At 45.0% G+C, this 19137-nt stretch overlaps 1 protein-coding gene across 1 annotated transcript; it reads right to left on the reverse strand.

Annotated features, from left to right (window-relative positions):
• Positions 1 to 3059: 3059 nt before the first annotated feature.
• Positions 3060 to 16354, reverse strand: LOC309589541 (uncharacterized protein). Its single transcript, XM_082309766.1, has 5 exons — positions 16230 to 16354; positions 7160 to 7296; positions 5243 to 5344; positions 4041 to 4152; positions 3060 to 3482 (listed from the first exon to the last, which is right to left on the reverse strand). The coding sequence occupies exons 2-5, from the start codon at positions 7288 to 7290 to the stop codon at positions 3381 to 3383; spliced, it is 447 nt and encodes a 148-aa protein (XP_082165892.1). The 5' UTR covers positions 7291 to 7296; positions 16230 to 16354; the 3' UTR covers positions 3060 to 3380.
• Positions 16355 to 19137: the final 2783 nt, after the last annotated feature.

Here is a 19137-nt window from a genome sequence, read left to right on the forward strand (position 1 = left end):
CTCCTCGGCTCCTGGGTGAGCCTCCCCTCTTCAAAAGCAGAAGCCGAGCGGCATCGCGCTCTTGCGTCGATGTCGCGGTTTGCAGCGGCTAAAAAGGTGCGGTGGAGGTCTCCAGGCCTCCGGATCGAGAGCGCTCGGGGCTTGCTTTCGTGCAGTGCCTGGCAGCGCGAGGTCACGCTGGCGTATGGCTGGGCACGAGCGGAAAGGCGTCTCGTGTTGTAAAACTCGTCTGTGGCCAGGCGGAGAGCGGCATGCGGAGTAATGAAGAATCCTGGATCTTAGTACTGTTACCTGCATTTCTTTTATGTGCTTACTCATCTATCCCTTCTACGTCCGGAAACTGAACGTTTAAGATGTGTAAAGTTGACACGGTTCTTTCACCTAGGAACGAGCAGAAACAGGATGTGGAAAAAAAATAAAAAAAATCAAGTGCCGTAAACTCTGTCACATGAGGAAGTGTGCAGTAAAAAAAAAAAAACAACAAAAAAACCAACAACAACAAAAAAAATTAAATGTGGGTCTCCTGAGTCAGAGCGCAGAGCCTTAACTAAGAGGCTCTTTGCTCGGCTCCGCAGGCGAGAGGGGAGCCTGGGAATTGCTGCTCGCTGGGGTACTCCAGGTTGTGCGAATTCTCGTTGCAGATTCTCTTCGCTTTGTGTTTCGCTTGGTTCATTGGCGCGATTGCATTTTATGTTCCTGTGTTTTGCTCCATACGTGCTGGATGCTGAACTTCCCCTCTCTTGTGATTCAAAATGTGACAGTATCGATTGCAAGAGTGTGAAAAAGCAGAGTCATCCCACGCAGCTCTCGGGCGGAACAGGCGGTGCAGCAGGCTCCCGTTTATCACTGCTCCCCTGTGCATAAAGATTATTTATCTGGAAATATCTGAAATTCTTTTGTGGTGTTAAAGTCATTCGGCCAGGAACAATCAAATTTTTGGCCGTTGGTACTTCTATTACATTGCATGCATAGATTGTTTATTAGACTCTTGATGGGAATTTTTACCCTTCGCTAAGCAATAACTTTAACGTGTTTTCTGTCGCACTGCTGTTACGGAGTTCAACGGAGCCGCCAGTTCACGGATGAAACTTTGGTCTGGTTTCTGGTTAGAGGGGCAGCTCAGCTGGCCGGCTTCTGGCCGGAGTGGGACTGAGGTTCCAGGTGCGCTGGTTGTGCTTCTCGAAGAAAAACTTGCATACCTGCTGCTGAAGCGCAAATCGGCTCGAGGGCGTTTTGAAAAAAGGTGAAACTGGAATACGTGCCGCTGCTGCTGCTGCTCCTTGGACTTTCGGGGTATGCTGGAGCCATCGCCCTCTACGTACCTTCTTTGCGTACCTTTTTTTTGCTCTGCATCTCAGGTCAATCAAAGATATATTCAAGTCCTTTAGCATTAAATGGTTGAATGAAATATTCTAGTTGAACCTTTTTTTTTCTTCCCCCCCTCCCCGTCTTGGTTTCAGCTGGGATAGGGTTCATTTTCTTCCCAGCAGTTGGTATAGTGCTGTGGTTTGGATTTAGGATGAGAATAATATTGATAACACACTGATGTTTTAGTTGTTGCTAAGCAGTGCTTACACTGGTCAAGGACTTTTCAGCTTCCCATGCTCTGCCAGGTGCACAAGAAGCTGGGAGGGGGCACAGCCGGGACAGCTGACCCAGGCTGGCCACAGGGCTGTCCCATACCATATGGTGTCATGCTCAGTATAGAAACTGGGGGAGCTGGCCGGGGGGCAGCGATTGCTGCTTGGGGCCGGGCCGGGCATCGGTCAGCAGGTGGTGAGCAATTGCACTGCGCATGACTTGTATATTATTATTATTTTCTCTTCCTCTGCTGTCCTATTAAACTGTCTTTATCTCAACCCATGGGTCTTAACTTTTTTTTTTCCGATTCCCTCCCTCATCCCAGCTGGGGCAGGGGGTGAGTGAGCAGCTGCGTGGTGCTTGGTTGCCAGCTGGGGTTAAACCACGACATTTCCACAGAAGAATTTTTTGAGACGGGCAGTTAGGATCATAATGGGATTTGGGCACCATTCACAAAAGAGAGGAAACACATTCCTCAACCCGCTTAAACTCGACTGTGTTTGGCATCTGTCTCCACTGAAGAAAAGAGCGGTTCAAATTCCTCGTCTGGTTTAAAGCAGGGACTCGAACTTGAAACTCCAGCCTCTCAGATGAGGGCTTAAATCACTAGGCCATTAAATATTGTATTTTCCTGTTTCAAAAGCGTGCTAACCGTAGTAGTCGCTTGACTAGGCAGGAAGCAGGTATCCCCTCTGCTGAGGGGAATACCCAAACCACAGAGATGCACTTTCGTTTTCTCTCGCCGAGAGAGTCTGTAGCTGTGTACAGCGAAAAGCAGCTTCAGCAGCAGAGGGTAGGGAAGATGCACCCGGACAGAGAGCGTAACTCGGTATGGTTGGGGCGTGTTGTCGAGGGAGAGGAGAAAGCCCACTGTGGCCTACAAGCTGCCTGTGGGGTATGCGAGGGTGCCGCTTGCACCATCTCCATCCTGTAAGCTGTGCTCAACTTTCCCGTAGTCATTTATTTCCCCCTAAGCACATGCCTTCCAAAAAGACATGCGTCATCAAAAAAAACCCTTTTCCAAATTCAATCAAATTCTTCCTTTTTCTGGGAGACTCAAAGTTTTACTTTGAAAAGAGGTAGAAGACTATAAAATCTAGTAGTAGATTTCCGAAAAATTCTGGAAAATTTATAGCTTGGCTTGAGTGGCCCTCAAGTACCAACCCAACCAACTTGCTAGCTCGCTCTTCAGAACAACTCTTTTTCCAATAAGCTATCATTTCGTATGCTAATTTTACTACATAAGAATCAAATAAAGCCTGTCCTGTAGTCTTAGATAACAAAACGTACAAGACAAGATGTTGTTACTAATGTGTGATAGCACCGTCTTGGAAAATAAAGTAGATAACACTGCGAAACATTTAAAGCAACAATTTAATTTTAAAAAAGTATCATGGTTTTAATCTTTACTATTGCTTCTACAGTGTTAAAATTTAAAGGATGTCCAGCATGCCTTCAGTCTTCCCCACATCCAGAATCTCTTTAAGAAACTCATTTACATGAAATAGACACTTTATATTGCATTAAAACAAACACAAAAAAGACAGACTTTCTAATCGCCTGGAGTCACATTTCAAAACTAGCAAGTCAGGCAGTCATCCAGCAACAACCTCCTTATTTTAAACATTTTTCTTTTTTAAAAAAGGTACGAAACAGCAGTGACCCCGCACTAGCCTAGGTTTTAAATATAAAAGAGATTTTTATCAGTGTAAATTTGAAAAACAAACCAACTGCCACCACCTGGGTGTTAGTGATATTGGTCAGAGTCCAGCAATGACCTCCCGTTGTAATTCTCTCTGTTAATTCTGCAGTCCGTAACTCATGGCCCACCAAAAGGCAGCAACAAGCAAGGCTGCGGGCACCAGCTGCTGGCAGACGCACCTGAAAGGAAGCCTGCAGATCTGTGGGAAGAAAAGAGAAGGTAATTAGAAATAACAAGCAGCAAAAAGATGGTGCCGAAAAGCTAACAAGAATGCCTGCGGGTGAGGTTAGTGTGAAATCGAGAACGCGGTCCAGTTCTGCGCGTCAGGGTCTGGTTTTTGCGGTGGCTACTGCGACTGCTGCAGTGGCAGGGTCAGATCCAGCCTCTAAATAATCCTCCTCTCTTCTCCGGGGCAAGCACAGGGTAAAACACCGCCGGCAGCAGGCCTGCTTAGCTCCCCCAGAGTACGCCCTTACAGCTTCTTACGGTGGGAGACACCTTCCCTCTGCACGGAGCCGCCATGAGTTGTGTGGGACTTGGGCAGCTGTTGGCAGACATTTGGCATACTCTGTCTATAAATGAGAAATTTCAGCCTAAAAATTAAAAACGAGGCAATGAGGGGACACCAACAAACTAGGGAATAAACCCGAACCTAGAGCTACATTATATGCTTTACTCATTGACACTTACATGGGAGTTAGGTGTTGCTGTTACCTACTTGTCAACAAAAAGGCGGGAGAAAAGGGAGAAAGCATACCCAGCTTCCACAACCAATGATCCTCTTTGTCCAGTTATTGTTCAAAATATTTCCAAAGCTTCTCATAACACTTTTAACAATATTCCATGTCTGGAAAACACTGATAGCAACCCTGATGATTTAAACAAAACAAAACAAAAAAAAAGGCATGGGGATAGAAAATTTATTCTAAAAATTGGCAAATAAAATACCAAGGTTTAGAAAACTACAAAGAGGAACCCAAAACTCCAGTGTGTTCCTTCCTGAAAGTGTATGTGTACGTGTGTATTTCTCTAAATATTTAGGAAGAAGACCTGGCAACTTAGAGCTTTGAAAGCTAAAGCTAATTTGGTTTCAGAATTAATTGATCACTAACATCACAGAAGGAAACATGCAGCAGAGCTCCTGAGCCGCAATCTCGTGCCTTTGTTCTTGTTTCAAACTTAGAACAGCGCAACCCAGCGAGAGCTGTTGATCGCTAATGAATCGGAGTTCGGGGCAGCAATACAGGCCCGACCCAGCCATCCCACAGGGCTCCTCTGCAGCAGGAATCCAGCTTTACTGAGGCAGAAGTTACATGACTGTATGCTGTGTCCAGGAACACAGCTCTCTAAGTCTGCCGTAAGCGACTGTCCTCTCCCTGAAGCAAGGGGAGAAGAGGTGGAACCGCACGTGAATTCCTGGGGGTTCAGGCACAGATGATGTATCTCAGGTTAGGCCGCTACTGCACGTCAGTTAATCTGCAGTTAATCGCTATCCATGACAACCCTGTCAGATCACAGCAGATAACAGGCAATTCAAACTAGTCTAGCCACGTTTTCTTCTATGTGCATGGGTGGGTTATTGGACATGCAGTAACATGTTAATCCCTGAAGCATCACACTTGCAAGGCTCTCATCGCTCAGGTGTGCTTGAAAACACTGTCTAACCTAGAAAACTACTGTGCTACTGTGAAATTATAAATACCAAGAAACTATTTAAGTCTTTTGACTGTAAACGGCTGTAGTCTGTGGAAACAATTTACATTATAAAGCTCTTGCTCGTAAAACAAGCCACAGTATCTGGTTTGGTTTTTTAGGTTCTGTATGAAGCAGCAGTAGTAGCAATAAAATTTTTTACTTTGTGTACAGAAATGTTATTATTTAACAAAACATTACTGTTTACCTATCTAACACGTTTTTTAAAAGGATCTGAAGACTGACAGCGCCAGTAAGGTCACTTACCCGTGTGCCAGGTGAAGCAGTGTATCTTCAAACTTCCTGTGGTATGTCCTGTTAAATTCGTCCCCGATCAGGGCCAGCTGACGGCCAACCTGGGTAGCCGAGCTGTAAGGTGTTCGGGATGCGCACGTTAGAGGATGTCGTGGTTTAACCCCAGCCGGCAACCAAGCCCCACGCAGCCGCTCGCTCACCCTCCCCCCTCGGTGGGATGGGGGAGAGAATCGGAAGGGCAAAAGTAAGTAAATTCGTGGGCTGAGATAAGAACAGTTTAATAGTCTAAACAAAATAAAATAATAATAAAAATTGTAGTAAAAAGGAAAACAAAACAAAAAAAAAAAAAAAAAAGAGAAGAACAAAACCCAGGAAAAACAAGTGATGCAACTGCTCACCACCCTCTGACCGATGCCCGGCCCAGCCCCGAGCAGCGATCGCTGCCCCCCGGCCAGCTCCCCCAGTTTCTATACTGAGCATGACATTGTCATACGGTGTGGCATGGCCCTGTGGCCAGCCTGGGTCAGTCCCCCCTGGCTGTGCCCCCTCCCAGCTTCTTGTGCACCTGGCAGAGCATGGGAAGCTGAAAAGTCCTTGACCAGTGTAAGCCCTACTCAGCAACAACTAAAACATTGGTGTGTTATCAACATTATTCTCATCCTAAATCCAAAACACAGCACTATATCAGCTACCGGGAAGAAAATTAACTCTATCCCAGCCGAAACCAGGACAGAGAGACAATTCTGCAACAGCAATTCTCTAAAAAGCACTCTGCAAATGTCAGGCACAGTTATTCCCCTAACACTTGGACTAAGCTGGGCATGTAAAAGTGAAATGTTGAGGTTTTTTTCCTGTTCTTTATGGTTTTATTGATTAGGCATCTTACAGCCATATTTATATGCATACAGAAGTGCTTTGATGTTTTCATAAAAAAACATGTATTTGGCACTTTTGAAAAACCTGTTTTCTCAGGTGTCTAATTCCTTTATACAAGGCAATGGAATTCTGGTTTGGGTTTTGGGTTTTTTCTCCCCAAAGTCAAAATATTGAAACAGCCTTCACGTCGGACCTTTCAAAATATTTCATCTTACTTAACTGCTGGCTTTGTCATCCAACAGGTTTACTCCAGTGATTTCCATGACACCGTGTGGGTCTGCAGCTAATGGGTGGTGCCAGGGTCTGAACTGACCAAAACCTTTTAAAGGCTCTTAGGGGCTTGCAGAACCTTGAACTATAACGTCTGTGGCCCACAGTGATGCCAAAATGCCAAAATCTGTTTACACTTTCCTGATGAAAATTTTCAATTAGATTTAGCTTCTCTTAGGCACTTGTCCTTTTTTTTTTTTTGGTAGAAAAATAATTTGAATATACAACTTTTATTTTAACTTGTATTTCTGCTGAGATCTGTTTACGAGATCCGCTGAATAGTAAGTGGGCTTAAGAGCTTAATTCTAGAGATCTGCTTAAAAAAACTTGGGCTTGGTTTGGTCAGTCCAACCACAAAAAAAAAACCCCACAGAAAGGAATTTTCACAGGCGGGGGGGAAAGGCAGCCCCTGACTCTTGAACTGGAAAAATGTATGTATGGGATTAAGAAAAACCCAAAGCAGCACTATCAGTTTGTTGTGAGAGGCGCCTAGAGAATTATGTAAAAATGTCTTCCTCAGCTGCTTGCCATAACAGGTGGGTTTCTAATGAAGAGCCACATCTGTGTCCCTGCGCAGGATAAAAACTTACAGACATTTAATGCAGCATAATCTTGCATGGTCAGTGTTAAGCACTACAGGTTATCTACACTTGCATCTATTCCATTTCCAATGGTAGCCACTATGATTATTTGGCTTAGCAAAGTCTTCTGGAAAGTCTGGGAGTTTGTATTTGGGGGGGGGAGGACGGGGAGGACAGAAGGAGTATTAATGCAGCGTGATACCTGATATTAAACTCCATTTGCTCTGTGGTGTCTGGGATTGTTCGGAGGTTACTGTAGGTTTCCTCTTCTGCTGCTCCATTGGGGTAGCTGGAGAGGACAAAGTGCCTGGGGATCCTCCTCGTTTGAGACATCTTATTCTGCAACGAGTCATGAAAGACAACCCCACGGCTTCTTGTTACACAAGGTCTTTTCAGTTTAGATGGAAATTGTTTAAAGCGCTCTTACAGTTACCCTTTTTACTTCTCCAGTCAGAACGCGAGCGTTGCTAAGATAACTATTTTGAGAGCAGTCAAAGTTTCAGTGACCCAGCAGATGTACAGCAATTCAAACAAGCAGCATTTAGATGGCTGCTGCTTCATATTGGCTCAAAACAGCCTAGAAATTGGAAAATCTAGATAAATATAGCTAGTGTAGGTAACTATAGTTTCTCAGTAGTTTCACTTAGTACAAGATGCTTTCCTGTGCTGTTTGCAACGACCTGCCTGGCATTAAATCACTCCAACTGATGGAGATCCCCAGGCAGCAGAGTACCTAAAACAGACAACTCGAACAGGTTTTCCTGAGTCTTTAATTTAGGTCTGAGTTTACACATCTTCTTCAGCTGGAGGCCACCACCATGGAAATTACAGGCAGCTCACGACAGAAATAAAATATAACAAAGAATGGAACGGATTAATAGCTTTCCAAATGGAAGGGTGGACAGTAGGAACCGCTAAAATCGGTTGCCAGTATTTGGATAACACTTCCCTTAAAAGCACTAAAGAGATTCAGTTCACCAGCGGCAGAGCTTGGAGCGGAGCTGATGTTTTTGTAGTCGTTACAATTGTTTTATTTGGCTTATCAAGAGAAATGACATCAAGAGCTGTGGACAGGGATTATTTCAAACTACACGCACGCCCTCGGGCAGGTAACGCTCCTTCTGCCCCTTGGACATTTGCTGTGGCAGAAGGTTCTGCCCGTTGTCTCGAGGGTGCCTGATGATGAACTTAATGACAGTCTTCTGGAGATGCTGCGTTTTTATCTGGCATGTTTTTGGCCAGCTTTTTATGATCTCTTTGCTTCCCAGCTCCGTCATTACAGAACTGACCCCCCCTTTGTCGATGGAGCGATCTTGGACAGCAACGAAGGGGATTTCCCGCTGGCTGGATTCCTTTCTCCTTTTAAGCACACACTCTGCAGGTCAAATGAATCAAACTCACGTGAAATATTCTCAGAGATGGAGCTAAACCAACCAAAAGGTATCTGTCATAGTGCTGCTTGGCAGGGATTTCTTTTGCCACGTTTCTGCAGCCCTGTAAACTCTTTTTCTTTTAAGTTAAGTTTTACGCCTGGGATGAGGTTGGGGCCTTTGTGTGCAGAGGGAGCCCTGATCTTCTTTCAATATTTAGATGAAATTTACATTTTCCACAAAGGAAATTATTCATAATTAATGTGTATACATTATTGCATAAGCAACACAAAGAAATGCGATACTAAATAAATGAAAATATACTCGGTTCTACAGAACTGAAGGCTCCTCTTACCGATGTTTAATGTGGCTGGGGAAAAGCATGATATGGACTAGTTTCTGCTGGGTAGATATTATCATGTGTCATACAGTCTGTAGATTAATAGTCTGGGTTCTTCCTTCTATTTGTAGCATTTCTGCTTTACTCATATAGATGTTTATAATCTAGGATTTTCAATATAACCAGATTTCTGAAGAGCTGCGTAGTTTAGCAGTGACAAAGAGGAGCTGGGATCAGGCCTTCTGAATTTCATTGCGACCGCTGTGAGGGAGTTGGGTGACCCAACTCTGTTCCTGCGGGGAAATACCACAGCCCTTTCTTCCAAGGGGGCACCTGTGGATTTCTATGTAAGAGCAGCAGAATCTGAACATATTTTAGAGGTGAGTTAAAAGGCTTAATTAGATAAGATCATCTTTTTAAAAAGAGAGAGAGATAGTAGTTTCAGGTGCTATATTTGCTTCGAGATGCCCTGTCCTGTTTTAAACACTTCCTTTATGCGTTGCTGTATGTCTCTCTCCCCAGTCCAAACAAAAATAATGAAGAAAAGGGTACTGTCCATAGAGGGACTTTGTCCATTCCAGCACCATACCTGATTTCCAGATACCCAGTCACCCCAAGGACTTTGTAGCTCTGAATCAGGTGCCAAGGTTCCATATATACCGCACAGTGAAGCTGTATCACTTTAAATAAATCCATATTCACTGGAGCAGGTACTTGAACCAACTCTTCCATTTCCCAGGGGAACACCTAAACCAGCGGGTTACTGGGTGGAGTGGTGGTGAACAGCGGATCACGTTCCCACAAGGGCAGCCCTGTCCATTTTTTGTGCAAGGTGCGATGTGACACCTATGCTATTGCATGGACTGGATGACCCAGGGCAGCTCCTGGTTTGAGGACTCCACCAGAGCTCAGGCAGGAGCTCCAAAGGGTCCTGAAGGTCCACGAATGAGAAACTGGGAATGGCTGAGCAAGGTTTGGAGGATCCCAGGGATGCTGAAGTACTCCCTTGGACATCCAAAGTGTCAGTTCTCTGGATGCCATTAGTGTCAGTGGACTGCACAGAGAAACAGTCAAAGCACACAGTGTTGGACTTTTTGAGGTTAAACAACCCAACTGTATGCTCAGACGTACAAAGTAAACATCTAGGTATGTAGTGACGTATTCCTGTAGCCTGCGGGTACCACAGGGAGATTCAAACAAATGGAAATGTGTTAATCGTGTTTCTTCACAGCTTAGAAAGTTGTTAACGGTTTCTAGTAAAACAAGTACTACAGTGGATAAAATGTATTAAAACCCACCATAAAAAGTCAGCTCTCTATTGCACATCTATGCTAACTATTCTTAGCCTTTACAACCGTGCATTGTGAAAAAAAAAAAAAAAAATCTAAAAAAAGGTATTTTCTTTTTTTTTTTCATTTCTAGACTAGATGCTAGTTTCATATTCACGGGGCCACACAATGGAAATGTCTATATCTGTGAGAGATGAAAACTGTGTTCTGAAAAAGACCTATAATAAGTCAATGCACTACAGAACTCAGACATGTAAACAAACCATACAATACCATGACAAAAGCCCAAAGCACAACATATGCTACCTCACACCTGTTATGATAATACCTTCCTCCCACAGGCTAAAAAAGAAACTGTTGTAGCTGTTGGGTCATGCTCTCCACAACTCAGCTGCAGCCTGGTATGCTGGCTCTGCCCACCACTTTGTCTCAGTGTTCGAGTAAGGGCAATCCAACAAAGAGGGGATTTATAATGTATTCTATGGGACAGACAGTGTTGGGGCAAAGGCAGTCTGGTCGGGCCACTGTCTTGAAGATGTATGAGGTGGGTCTAATTTAGTTTCAAAGCAAAGCTTAGCAACTGCCTTCTTGGCAAGGAAGGAACAAATTCAGGCTATTTGCTGATTTCTGTCATCTTTTTTAAAAATGTAATACAGGTACATATAGACACACGCACATGAAAGCTGCATTAATATGGATGTGTTTCGTTCCTCAAGTTCGGATCCGTACAGAGCTGGGCAAGAGGAGCGTCTATCACACTCTGCAGGCCCTCCTGGTTCTCCAAAGCAGGATGTGTTTATCTTCCACCACCCATCTCACGCTTTCCTTCCTTCTCTCATTTATATAGAAGGAAAAGGCAAACCGATTTTGGTTTACAGAAACCAAGAGGTCGTATGTGTGCATGAGCAATGGCTTGTCATTTAGAGAGCAGTGACCACAACCGAGTCCTCACAACGCCTCGGAGGAAGCAGCAGCAGGATCCCATGCCAGCGACAGAGATCACTTCCAAACTAGCGACCAGATCAAAAAGCTCATGCTTCTCTGTAAGGCTTTGACCGAGCAAACTAAAAAGCTCCATTTCAATGGTGAAATGCCTTCAGCAGAATAAATAATGTATTTCAAGTTAAATACATACTTCATGTTTTGCTGAATAGAGGCCTAGATCCAAATTAAAAAAACCAGCCCTCTAAATGCTTAATTATATGATGGAAGTTATGGCTTTTTATGAACACAATTATGATTGAATAATCAAGCATCTTCAGTAGAAAGAGTATGCTGATGCTGTCTTTACTTTGCATAGTCAGTTTTTTCTGTTTGTGTCTTTTTTTTACCTAGCAAAAGGGAACAGAAAATCTTCTTGAAAAAGGAACATGTTGCTAAATCAAGTATGCCAGCAGGTGAGTTGGGGAAAACGAAAGGTCCTGAAATCTGCTTCTGGTCAGTTTGGTTAGATTTGCTGGGGTAGTATTTTTTAAGATGACAGGCATGATGATATTTCAGTATAATGCACTGAATGCATTAATTATAGTTCATGTATTATCTTTATGTATTTTATGACTTACCTATAGTATAATTTATGTGCACTTTATGTCTTACACATACAACCTTACGTATTTTGTGCAGACACGACACGGTAAAGCTATTAATAATTCCAATATGCGATTTAGTATGTTTTAAAGCTGGTTATGAAAGCAGGAAACTACTACTGATAATCTTATTCCAATGTTCGGGCTCAAAATTCCCAGCACCTACCTACATAAATATGGATTGCCAGATAGGACCCTTGTCCTTTACCCCCGAGGTATCAAAGCCTATCTCAAACTGTTTCAGATTCTACCAGCTGCCCATGCAAACTAAATTTAAATGAAAAACAAATAGAGGCTTGGTTGTTTGCATATATACCTCCAATCCATAGCCAACTCTTTCAAAACATGACATCATCCTCACTGTTGCAAATACAAATCTCTATGCCATTTTACAAGGACAAGTCTTTGATAAAACGACCGAAGATTAAGAGCTAGTTAAGGTTACAGCGAAACGAGGATATTGGACATTCAGGCTGCTGTAGCGAGGAAGAATACACTCTTTAAAACCCAAGGCGGATCTTGGGTTTGATTTTTTTTTTTAAGTCCTAGGTTCTCCTATGACCCCTGTCAGATTAGCAGTGGTTGCCCTCGGCTGTTGACCCTCCTCCCTTGCAAGTCAGAAGCCGTAAGCCACCAGCAGCACACAGGCGGTGGGAACCGCTGCCGTCGCTACGGGATATCTCTGCCCCTTGCCTTGTAGAGACACCTGGGCTTCCACAGGCTTGCCTCCCGAACCACCACAGCTCGTGGCAAAACATCACAAGGTAGCCATCGGCAACCTCAGTTTCTCTTAAAAAGATGAGCGGTTAAGTCATCGTTATTCATTTTTTAATAGTGCAGGTTAGTTAACCCAGGTTGCTGGATTAACTCTTAAATCAGTATCAGGTCAAGGAGCAAAGATAAATTAATTCTTTGTCTCATGCCGTGTTCCAGTCAGCTTAACATCAATGACCTTGGAGACTATTTACACATAAACACTTCTTAATATTGCCTCAAACAGCTATTAAAGGCACACTCCTGTAAATCTAAAAAATACACGCTCTGCTTCTTATATTTAATTTCATTTACGGTTTTATGCTAGGTAAGTCAGTATTGGAACATGCCTTCACTGAGAATTTAACATAGGCTCTCTTACCTCAAAAACAGGATAGGAATGAAGCGTTTGATTATATTTTAAAAAAAAAAAGTATTCCTTAAGCAAGTCCTGTGACCTCGGTAGTGAAAGAAGTGCATACAGCAGACTTTAAATGGAAGAAACCTTTTGAAGTAAAGAGCTTGCACAGGTATTTTCTATTTCAGTCTCTGCTGAAAGTGTTTAAGGGGCCCTGACTGAAATTCTGAGTCAAGACTTCGAGAATCTCTCAAGATTTTTATGCATCATCAGCATTTGCATGTTGTCTGTTAGAGCACGCAGAGAGCACCAGTCCTTACTGTGACATTTAATATATGGCTGTAGAGAACAACAAGAGGTTTCCACCTTAAAAAGTAGATAGTACAGTTATGTCCACATTGAAAAGCCACGATTTGCTAAGCCTGCAAAGTATCATTTTCCTTGAAGAGTCTACTGATTCCTTCAGTGCTCACAAGCCTATTTCAATGGCTTCTAAATACTCAGAGAAACGAGGGGGTTCTGCTTTTATCAAAAGGAAAACAGATTCCCAAGTTTTATAGGAAGAACTAAGAACATTGAAGAGAACATTGATATATTGATATCAAACTGAAATTAACCATTCCCATTTTAAAAAAATGCAACATTTTTTCTGCCACACTCGGATTTTTTGTTTTGTGACAGCGCCACATATCTCAGGGATGTCGTCTTTGTTCTACTTGTTCACAAAGAGTTAAGGTTTAGATTAAGTCAGAAAGCTCCTGCTCTAACATTTACATTTCCTTTTCAAAACATCTTCTGCCCTTTGCACTTCTCAGTCTCACCAAAAGGTCAAGATTCTTTTGTAATAAATAAGAATTTATTTAAAATTGTTACTTGAATTGCGTGGCCAAGTTGTAGGAGGTAAGTATGACAATGTATATAGTTCCATAATCCATGAATGAACCATAAAGCTATGGAAAATGTTTCTTTGTTGACATTTATTCTAAAATTGTCTAGCTTAGTTTTTTTTTTTTTATTTTTGAAAGCTCCTAAAATAAGTGATGCAGATAGAAAAGTTGTTATTGGTAGTCAGAAAAGTTTACACAATGTTCATGATTATTAATACAGTTACATAATAAAATTGGAATACTTCAATCTAACATTAACATCTCTTCAATCAAATTGAAAAAATAAAAAATCTGATGTACTTAAGAGACCTTGTTCTACCATCCCATCCACTTGAAGGGTGAAGTACCTGCAACGAGCCTGCTGGCACCCTCAGCAAGCAGATTTCAGAATCCATGCCTTGATATTAAATTCTGGATCAAAGGATGCTGGTCACCAAGGTCATAATCTATACAAATACTCAGACGGACCAAATAATATTGTTAATTTAAACATGATCATTCATATTCTTAAAAGGCTGGCACATTTGGGATAGCTACAGGCTGCCGTTTTCCCTCACCTAGTCCCCCTTAGCGCTGCACAGCACAGCACACGCGCTGTCGATGTATTGCCACCTCGCACCTGCATCCTGTCCCATTTAACAGGGACACTTTATTGGACTTGTGGTCAGAAAACTCAGCATCTTCTAGGACCTTTGGTGGTCTCCTACAGGTGCCTCTGAGATCCCACTTATTGCTGCCAGATTGGGAAGATGAGAGAAACTGTTGATTTGCAGGTACAGTGTAACTGTAAGTCTAAGAACTCAAATTTACGTCACTATTTATGCTGTCTTTCTTGTTTTGCACATCAGTATAAAGAATTAAAATGCCACGCTGTTCTCAGTTTTACTTAGGCTTCCTGTATTGGTAAAATGCTGATAGTAACAGTGCTACAAACTGCCATAAAATGACTATGATTTAAAATCCTAGTTCACCTACACAATATTTTAGTGGTATTTTTACATAATAAAATTACCAAGTTACCATTGGTAAGGTATATTCCACACATCTTGTAGACAGTGTAACTAACAATAAAGATAGGGTGTCTTATTAAATAGATCAAATGTATAAAACTGACTGTGAAGAGCAAACGAAGAAGGTTTTATGCACAGGAGTCATCTTGCCCCAATACAGCACTGTATTTCTTCAAACACAATGTGTTCTTCACTCTTTTTTTTCCTGTAGATTTGTAGCCCTTACTCATGTAAATTTTGATTTCAGTATTTGGCTTCCCAGTTTCATTTCAGATCCATACTGCATTAAGAGGGGTTTTACCGCTCCCTTTGGTAACCGCAGGATCAAGCTCACAGTTAGCATCCTACTCCCACCAGTTCTTGCTTTGGCTAGCAGGCTGTTACGCTGCAGGAGCTGAGTGCGTTCAATTTTTCTTAGTCCTCTCTAAATGGTCTTATGGTCAACGGCCTATTGACAGAAAAATCCTTAAAAAGAGCTACCACAGACACCTACCAACCAGGTGAAGCAGGCACTTTTCTTAAATTTCTCCTTTCAGAGAGAGAGGGTCTCTACAGCAGTGATGTTTTGAGATCAGAAGAGATCAAACACCTTGAACAAGCATTGATTTTCTTCTTCATTATACTCAGTTCTAACTCCCATTCAACTGACATGCGGGGGGGGAGGGAGAGGGAAAAAAAAAAAAAAAAATCACATACCCACAATATGTTGACTCAAAATAACTTTGTCCATGTACCTGTGACAGAAAATGGTAACGGAGACCATTCTGTCATCTCGTTATACATATGTCTTTCTGCTACAGCCTAGAGAAGCAGATGCAGGCTAATACTCACTTTGCAATTTAAACACCTAGAAACCTGCTTAATCACAGAACTCACCACGCTCCTGTAATCACTCCTTGTGAAATGACTTAAACGTTACCGAGTAGATACTGCCATATGGATTTCTTTATCCATCTCTGCTGTCGCACATCATTCCTGTTATCAGTAGCACTGTTGTACACGTGTACAGATACAGAAAACGAGTTCTTCAGGAACATTTAAAAATGTTTATCGGTGGCACATTTTGCTATACATCCTAAACTTATATTGAGGGCTTATTTCCTGCTTTGCTAAGAGTGAAAGTACACGTACTCTGCTCCTCATTTGCTTAGAAAATAGCAGTTGAGTACAAAGCGCACAGGTCCCCGCAGCATCATTTGGAAGGGCACGCACGTCCCTCCCGGAGGCTGCGCAGCCGGGGCAGGTCGCTCCTCGCCGAGGCGCGGCTCAGCGCCGCGCCGCTTCCCGCCCCGGGCCCCGGCCGCGCTCACCGCCCGCGGGCACGGCGCTGCCCGTAACCGGCGGCTCCGGCCGCTCGCTCCGCTCCCAGTTGTTTCTTTAAGCGACACCGATGCCGCCGCCCGAGCCCCAAGATGCTGCGGCGCCAGACCCGGCGGAGGTGCCCGGGGACGGGCTGCCTGTGGAAACGTGCCGGGGCCCCCCACGCCCCGGGGGCCGGGCGCGCAGGTGAGGCGGCGGGTCCCGGCACCGCCGGCCTCCCGCAGCCCCCCGCGCCGCCCCGGGGCTGCCATCGGGGCCCGCCCGGGAGAGCCCGGCCGCCTTCCCCCCGCTCCTCCCCGCCCGCCTCAAGGAAAGGCGCCGCCGCGCCGCCCCTCTGCCGCCGGGACCCCGCCGCTCACCTCGGCTCGGCTCGGCTCGGCGCCCCGCGCTGGAAGCCACCGCCGCCCTGCGGGCACACGGGCAGGCGTCAGGAGAGGTGGTTGCCCCGGCCCGGCCCGGCCCCGCCGCGCCGGCCACTCACCGCGGCGTCGCTCGCAGGCTGCCCCTATTGTCCGCCCGCCGCCCCGCCCCGCCCCGCGCCGCCCCGCGCCCGCACCGCACCGCCCCGCCGGGGACACCCGCCGCCCCCGCTGGGTCGGGCTCGGCGGCCCGGGCGGCCGCTGCCGGCGGGAGGAGAAGCGGCTCGGGGGGAGCGGGGCCGTGCCGCCCCCCGCGGCCGGGCTGGCGCCGCCGGGCGCGGCTGCGGCGGCGGGGTTGGGGGGCGCCGCCCGCCCCGAGCTGGAGCCGGCGGGGCCGGGCTGGGCCCGTGGACGGACGCCGCCGCGGTGGGACGGAGGGCCGCCGCCGGGCCGAACGGGCGCGACGGGACCCCGGCCGCCACGGCCTGGGCTTCGCGCTCGCACCGGTGGCGATGCCGAGCGGCACGGCCGGGCCCCGCGGTCGCCTTTCGCCAAGGGACCCCCTTTCCCAATGGCGTTGCCTGTCTGTAAGCGGGCCCGTGTGGGTTTTTCGGCACCCCGAGTGTGCCGGAGCCCACGCTGGCTGGGGGCTTCAGCGTGGCGTTGGTTTTGGTGGCAGAGATCAGTGCTGCTCAAGAGTCCCTTTGGCCTCCAATACGTATTTCGCAATTTAAAGATAGTCTTTAAAATGTTGGAAATGTTGTGGTATTGTTTGCTTTTGAACAGGGAGGAGCAGGTTTTTTCTTAATTTGTGCAGCTCAGCAGAAGCCACTGAGCGACACATGCATCCCCACCCGTCCCGCGGGTACCCGGGTCAGAGCGCAGGAGCAGCCCTGGCAGCACAGCCAGCGCAGAGGTACCGAGGGGTTAGAGAGCAAGACATCTACCGAAACCCTGCTGGCCTCCTGCAAAAGGTTTGGTGAGGCCACGGGCCTTCCAGCGTTCTCCTTTTGTGCTGTGGTAACGGCGTGGGGACTGATCCCGTCAGTATCACCCATCGCTGGAGAGCACAGGTTACTGCAGGAGAGCTGTAAAGCACCAAAACCCCCCTGTTGCTCCACACGTTGTTGTCACGTCAAACAGCTGAGGCTTTACCGGGTAATGCCCGAGAGTGGACTTTGCCCTCAATTGATAGTATGAGTTCATCGCTGCGCCAGCGAAGGTAAACACCCGGAGAAGCAGAACAGCGGCACAGATGCAGCACTCCGCCTGACGCTGGGATGTCCGCGGACTTTGGCGGCTAAGTTTTTAAATGTAGAAAAGTGCTTGAGTGTGCGTGCGTGTGTATAACACACTTAGGCAAACCGCTTCTTTCTGCGCTGCGCGTGGCAATCCTCCTTGTAACGTGGATGTTTTTCTCTCCTGAGCTCCGTACGTGAGGTTTACTCATCTGTAAAATGAACACGACAACGCTTATCTTCCAACTCATGCCAAGGGCTGTGTTGTGGGGATGGTGTTTACATTTACACGTGCAATAGGCTAGATGAAAATTGCCTCGAAAGTACAATACAATAAAAGGGAAATTAACCTCCGTAATATCACTTCTTGCCAAAACTTTGGCCTGTTTACCAGTGCTGATATTTCAATTTTCATATTTACTTTGCTTCAAATCAATAATAGCTCCCCTCCTGAAACCAGGCTTAATTTTGCACATACAGGTAATCTTGCTTATTCAGTGAGCTGACTCAAGCTTAAAATAAAATAGGCAAATGTCACCGTAGGAGTGATTTCTGTCACAAAGAGAGCACGCTGATGCTGCTACAGCGTTTCCTGATACCATAATAGCAAGCAGTATTGAGCTGCTCTCAAATTCTCCCCGACTTCCCTTGCTGGAACAATAATGTTACAAAGTGGAGATGCATTAATATGAACAACTAGAGCATCTATTATTAGCTGTGATGTAATACTGTGGATATAATTTTCAGCGAGACAGCAAAACAACAGCTTTTTATACCATGGAACTGTAACTTCGATTAAGGACTGCTGAATTAAGCTAAAAGACTCTTGCATAAAAAAACCGAAACAACTGCTTCTGTCCTTACTGAATTATTTAATACACATAAAAAGTGGTACTTTTTCAGCTCTCCCCTGAGGTATGATGGATGCAGGGACAAAAAAGGATTGACAGCAAGGAGAAGATTCAGGTTCACTTTTCTTGCTGCCAGCTGTCACAGCAGACGTACCTTCTTGGTTGAAAGAAGGCGGCGAAGGCTGCTCCATGCTCTCTTCTGCTGCCAGAGGTATTGCGGTGCCAGGAAATTTCCACCGCACGTGACCGAAGGAAGAGACGCTGAATTTTGTGGCTGCTTTCATAGTTAAACTAGGGAATATTTAACAGCTCCAGTTACATTAATTATTAAATGTAACTGTTTCTTCATAGTTGCATCCTTGAAACTGAGCCTATTACCATAGGATAGTATGGTAAATCATAGAGCATATTTACTATATTCAGATTATTTGGGGAATTAAGGCTCTTAGGGAATCTGGATTTGTATCAGTTACTTGCTGTACGCCAACACACTGCAAACTGCTTATTTCAGCTACTGTCTTGATGGGTCTGGTTTTTAATAAGTAATTTGTCTTACAGAATGAATAATTTATTTTACCTTTATTTTTTCCTCAGAGACTCTTCAGATCTCTGGAGTTCGTTATGTAATACCTCATTGTTTTGTATTGAGCCCATCACAAAATGTCAGTAACCTTAATCTATGTCAGGTGTCTTAACATAATCTCTCATTTTGAAAGGAATTTTGTATGCGTAAATCGGACTTCTCTACACAGGCACTAATGCCCTAAGTTCTTAGGTACACTTCCTCTCACCCAGTTGTCACTGCGAATTATAGTTTTT

The sequence above is a fragment of the Platalea leucorodia genome (genome assembly GCF_965183815.1).
Source record: "Platalea leucorodia genome assembly, chromosome: 4".
Classification (NCBI taxonomy): Eukaryota; Metazoa; Chordata; class Aves; order Pelecaniformes; family Threskiornithidae; genus Platalea; species Platalea leucorodia.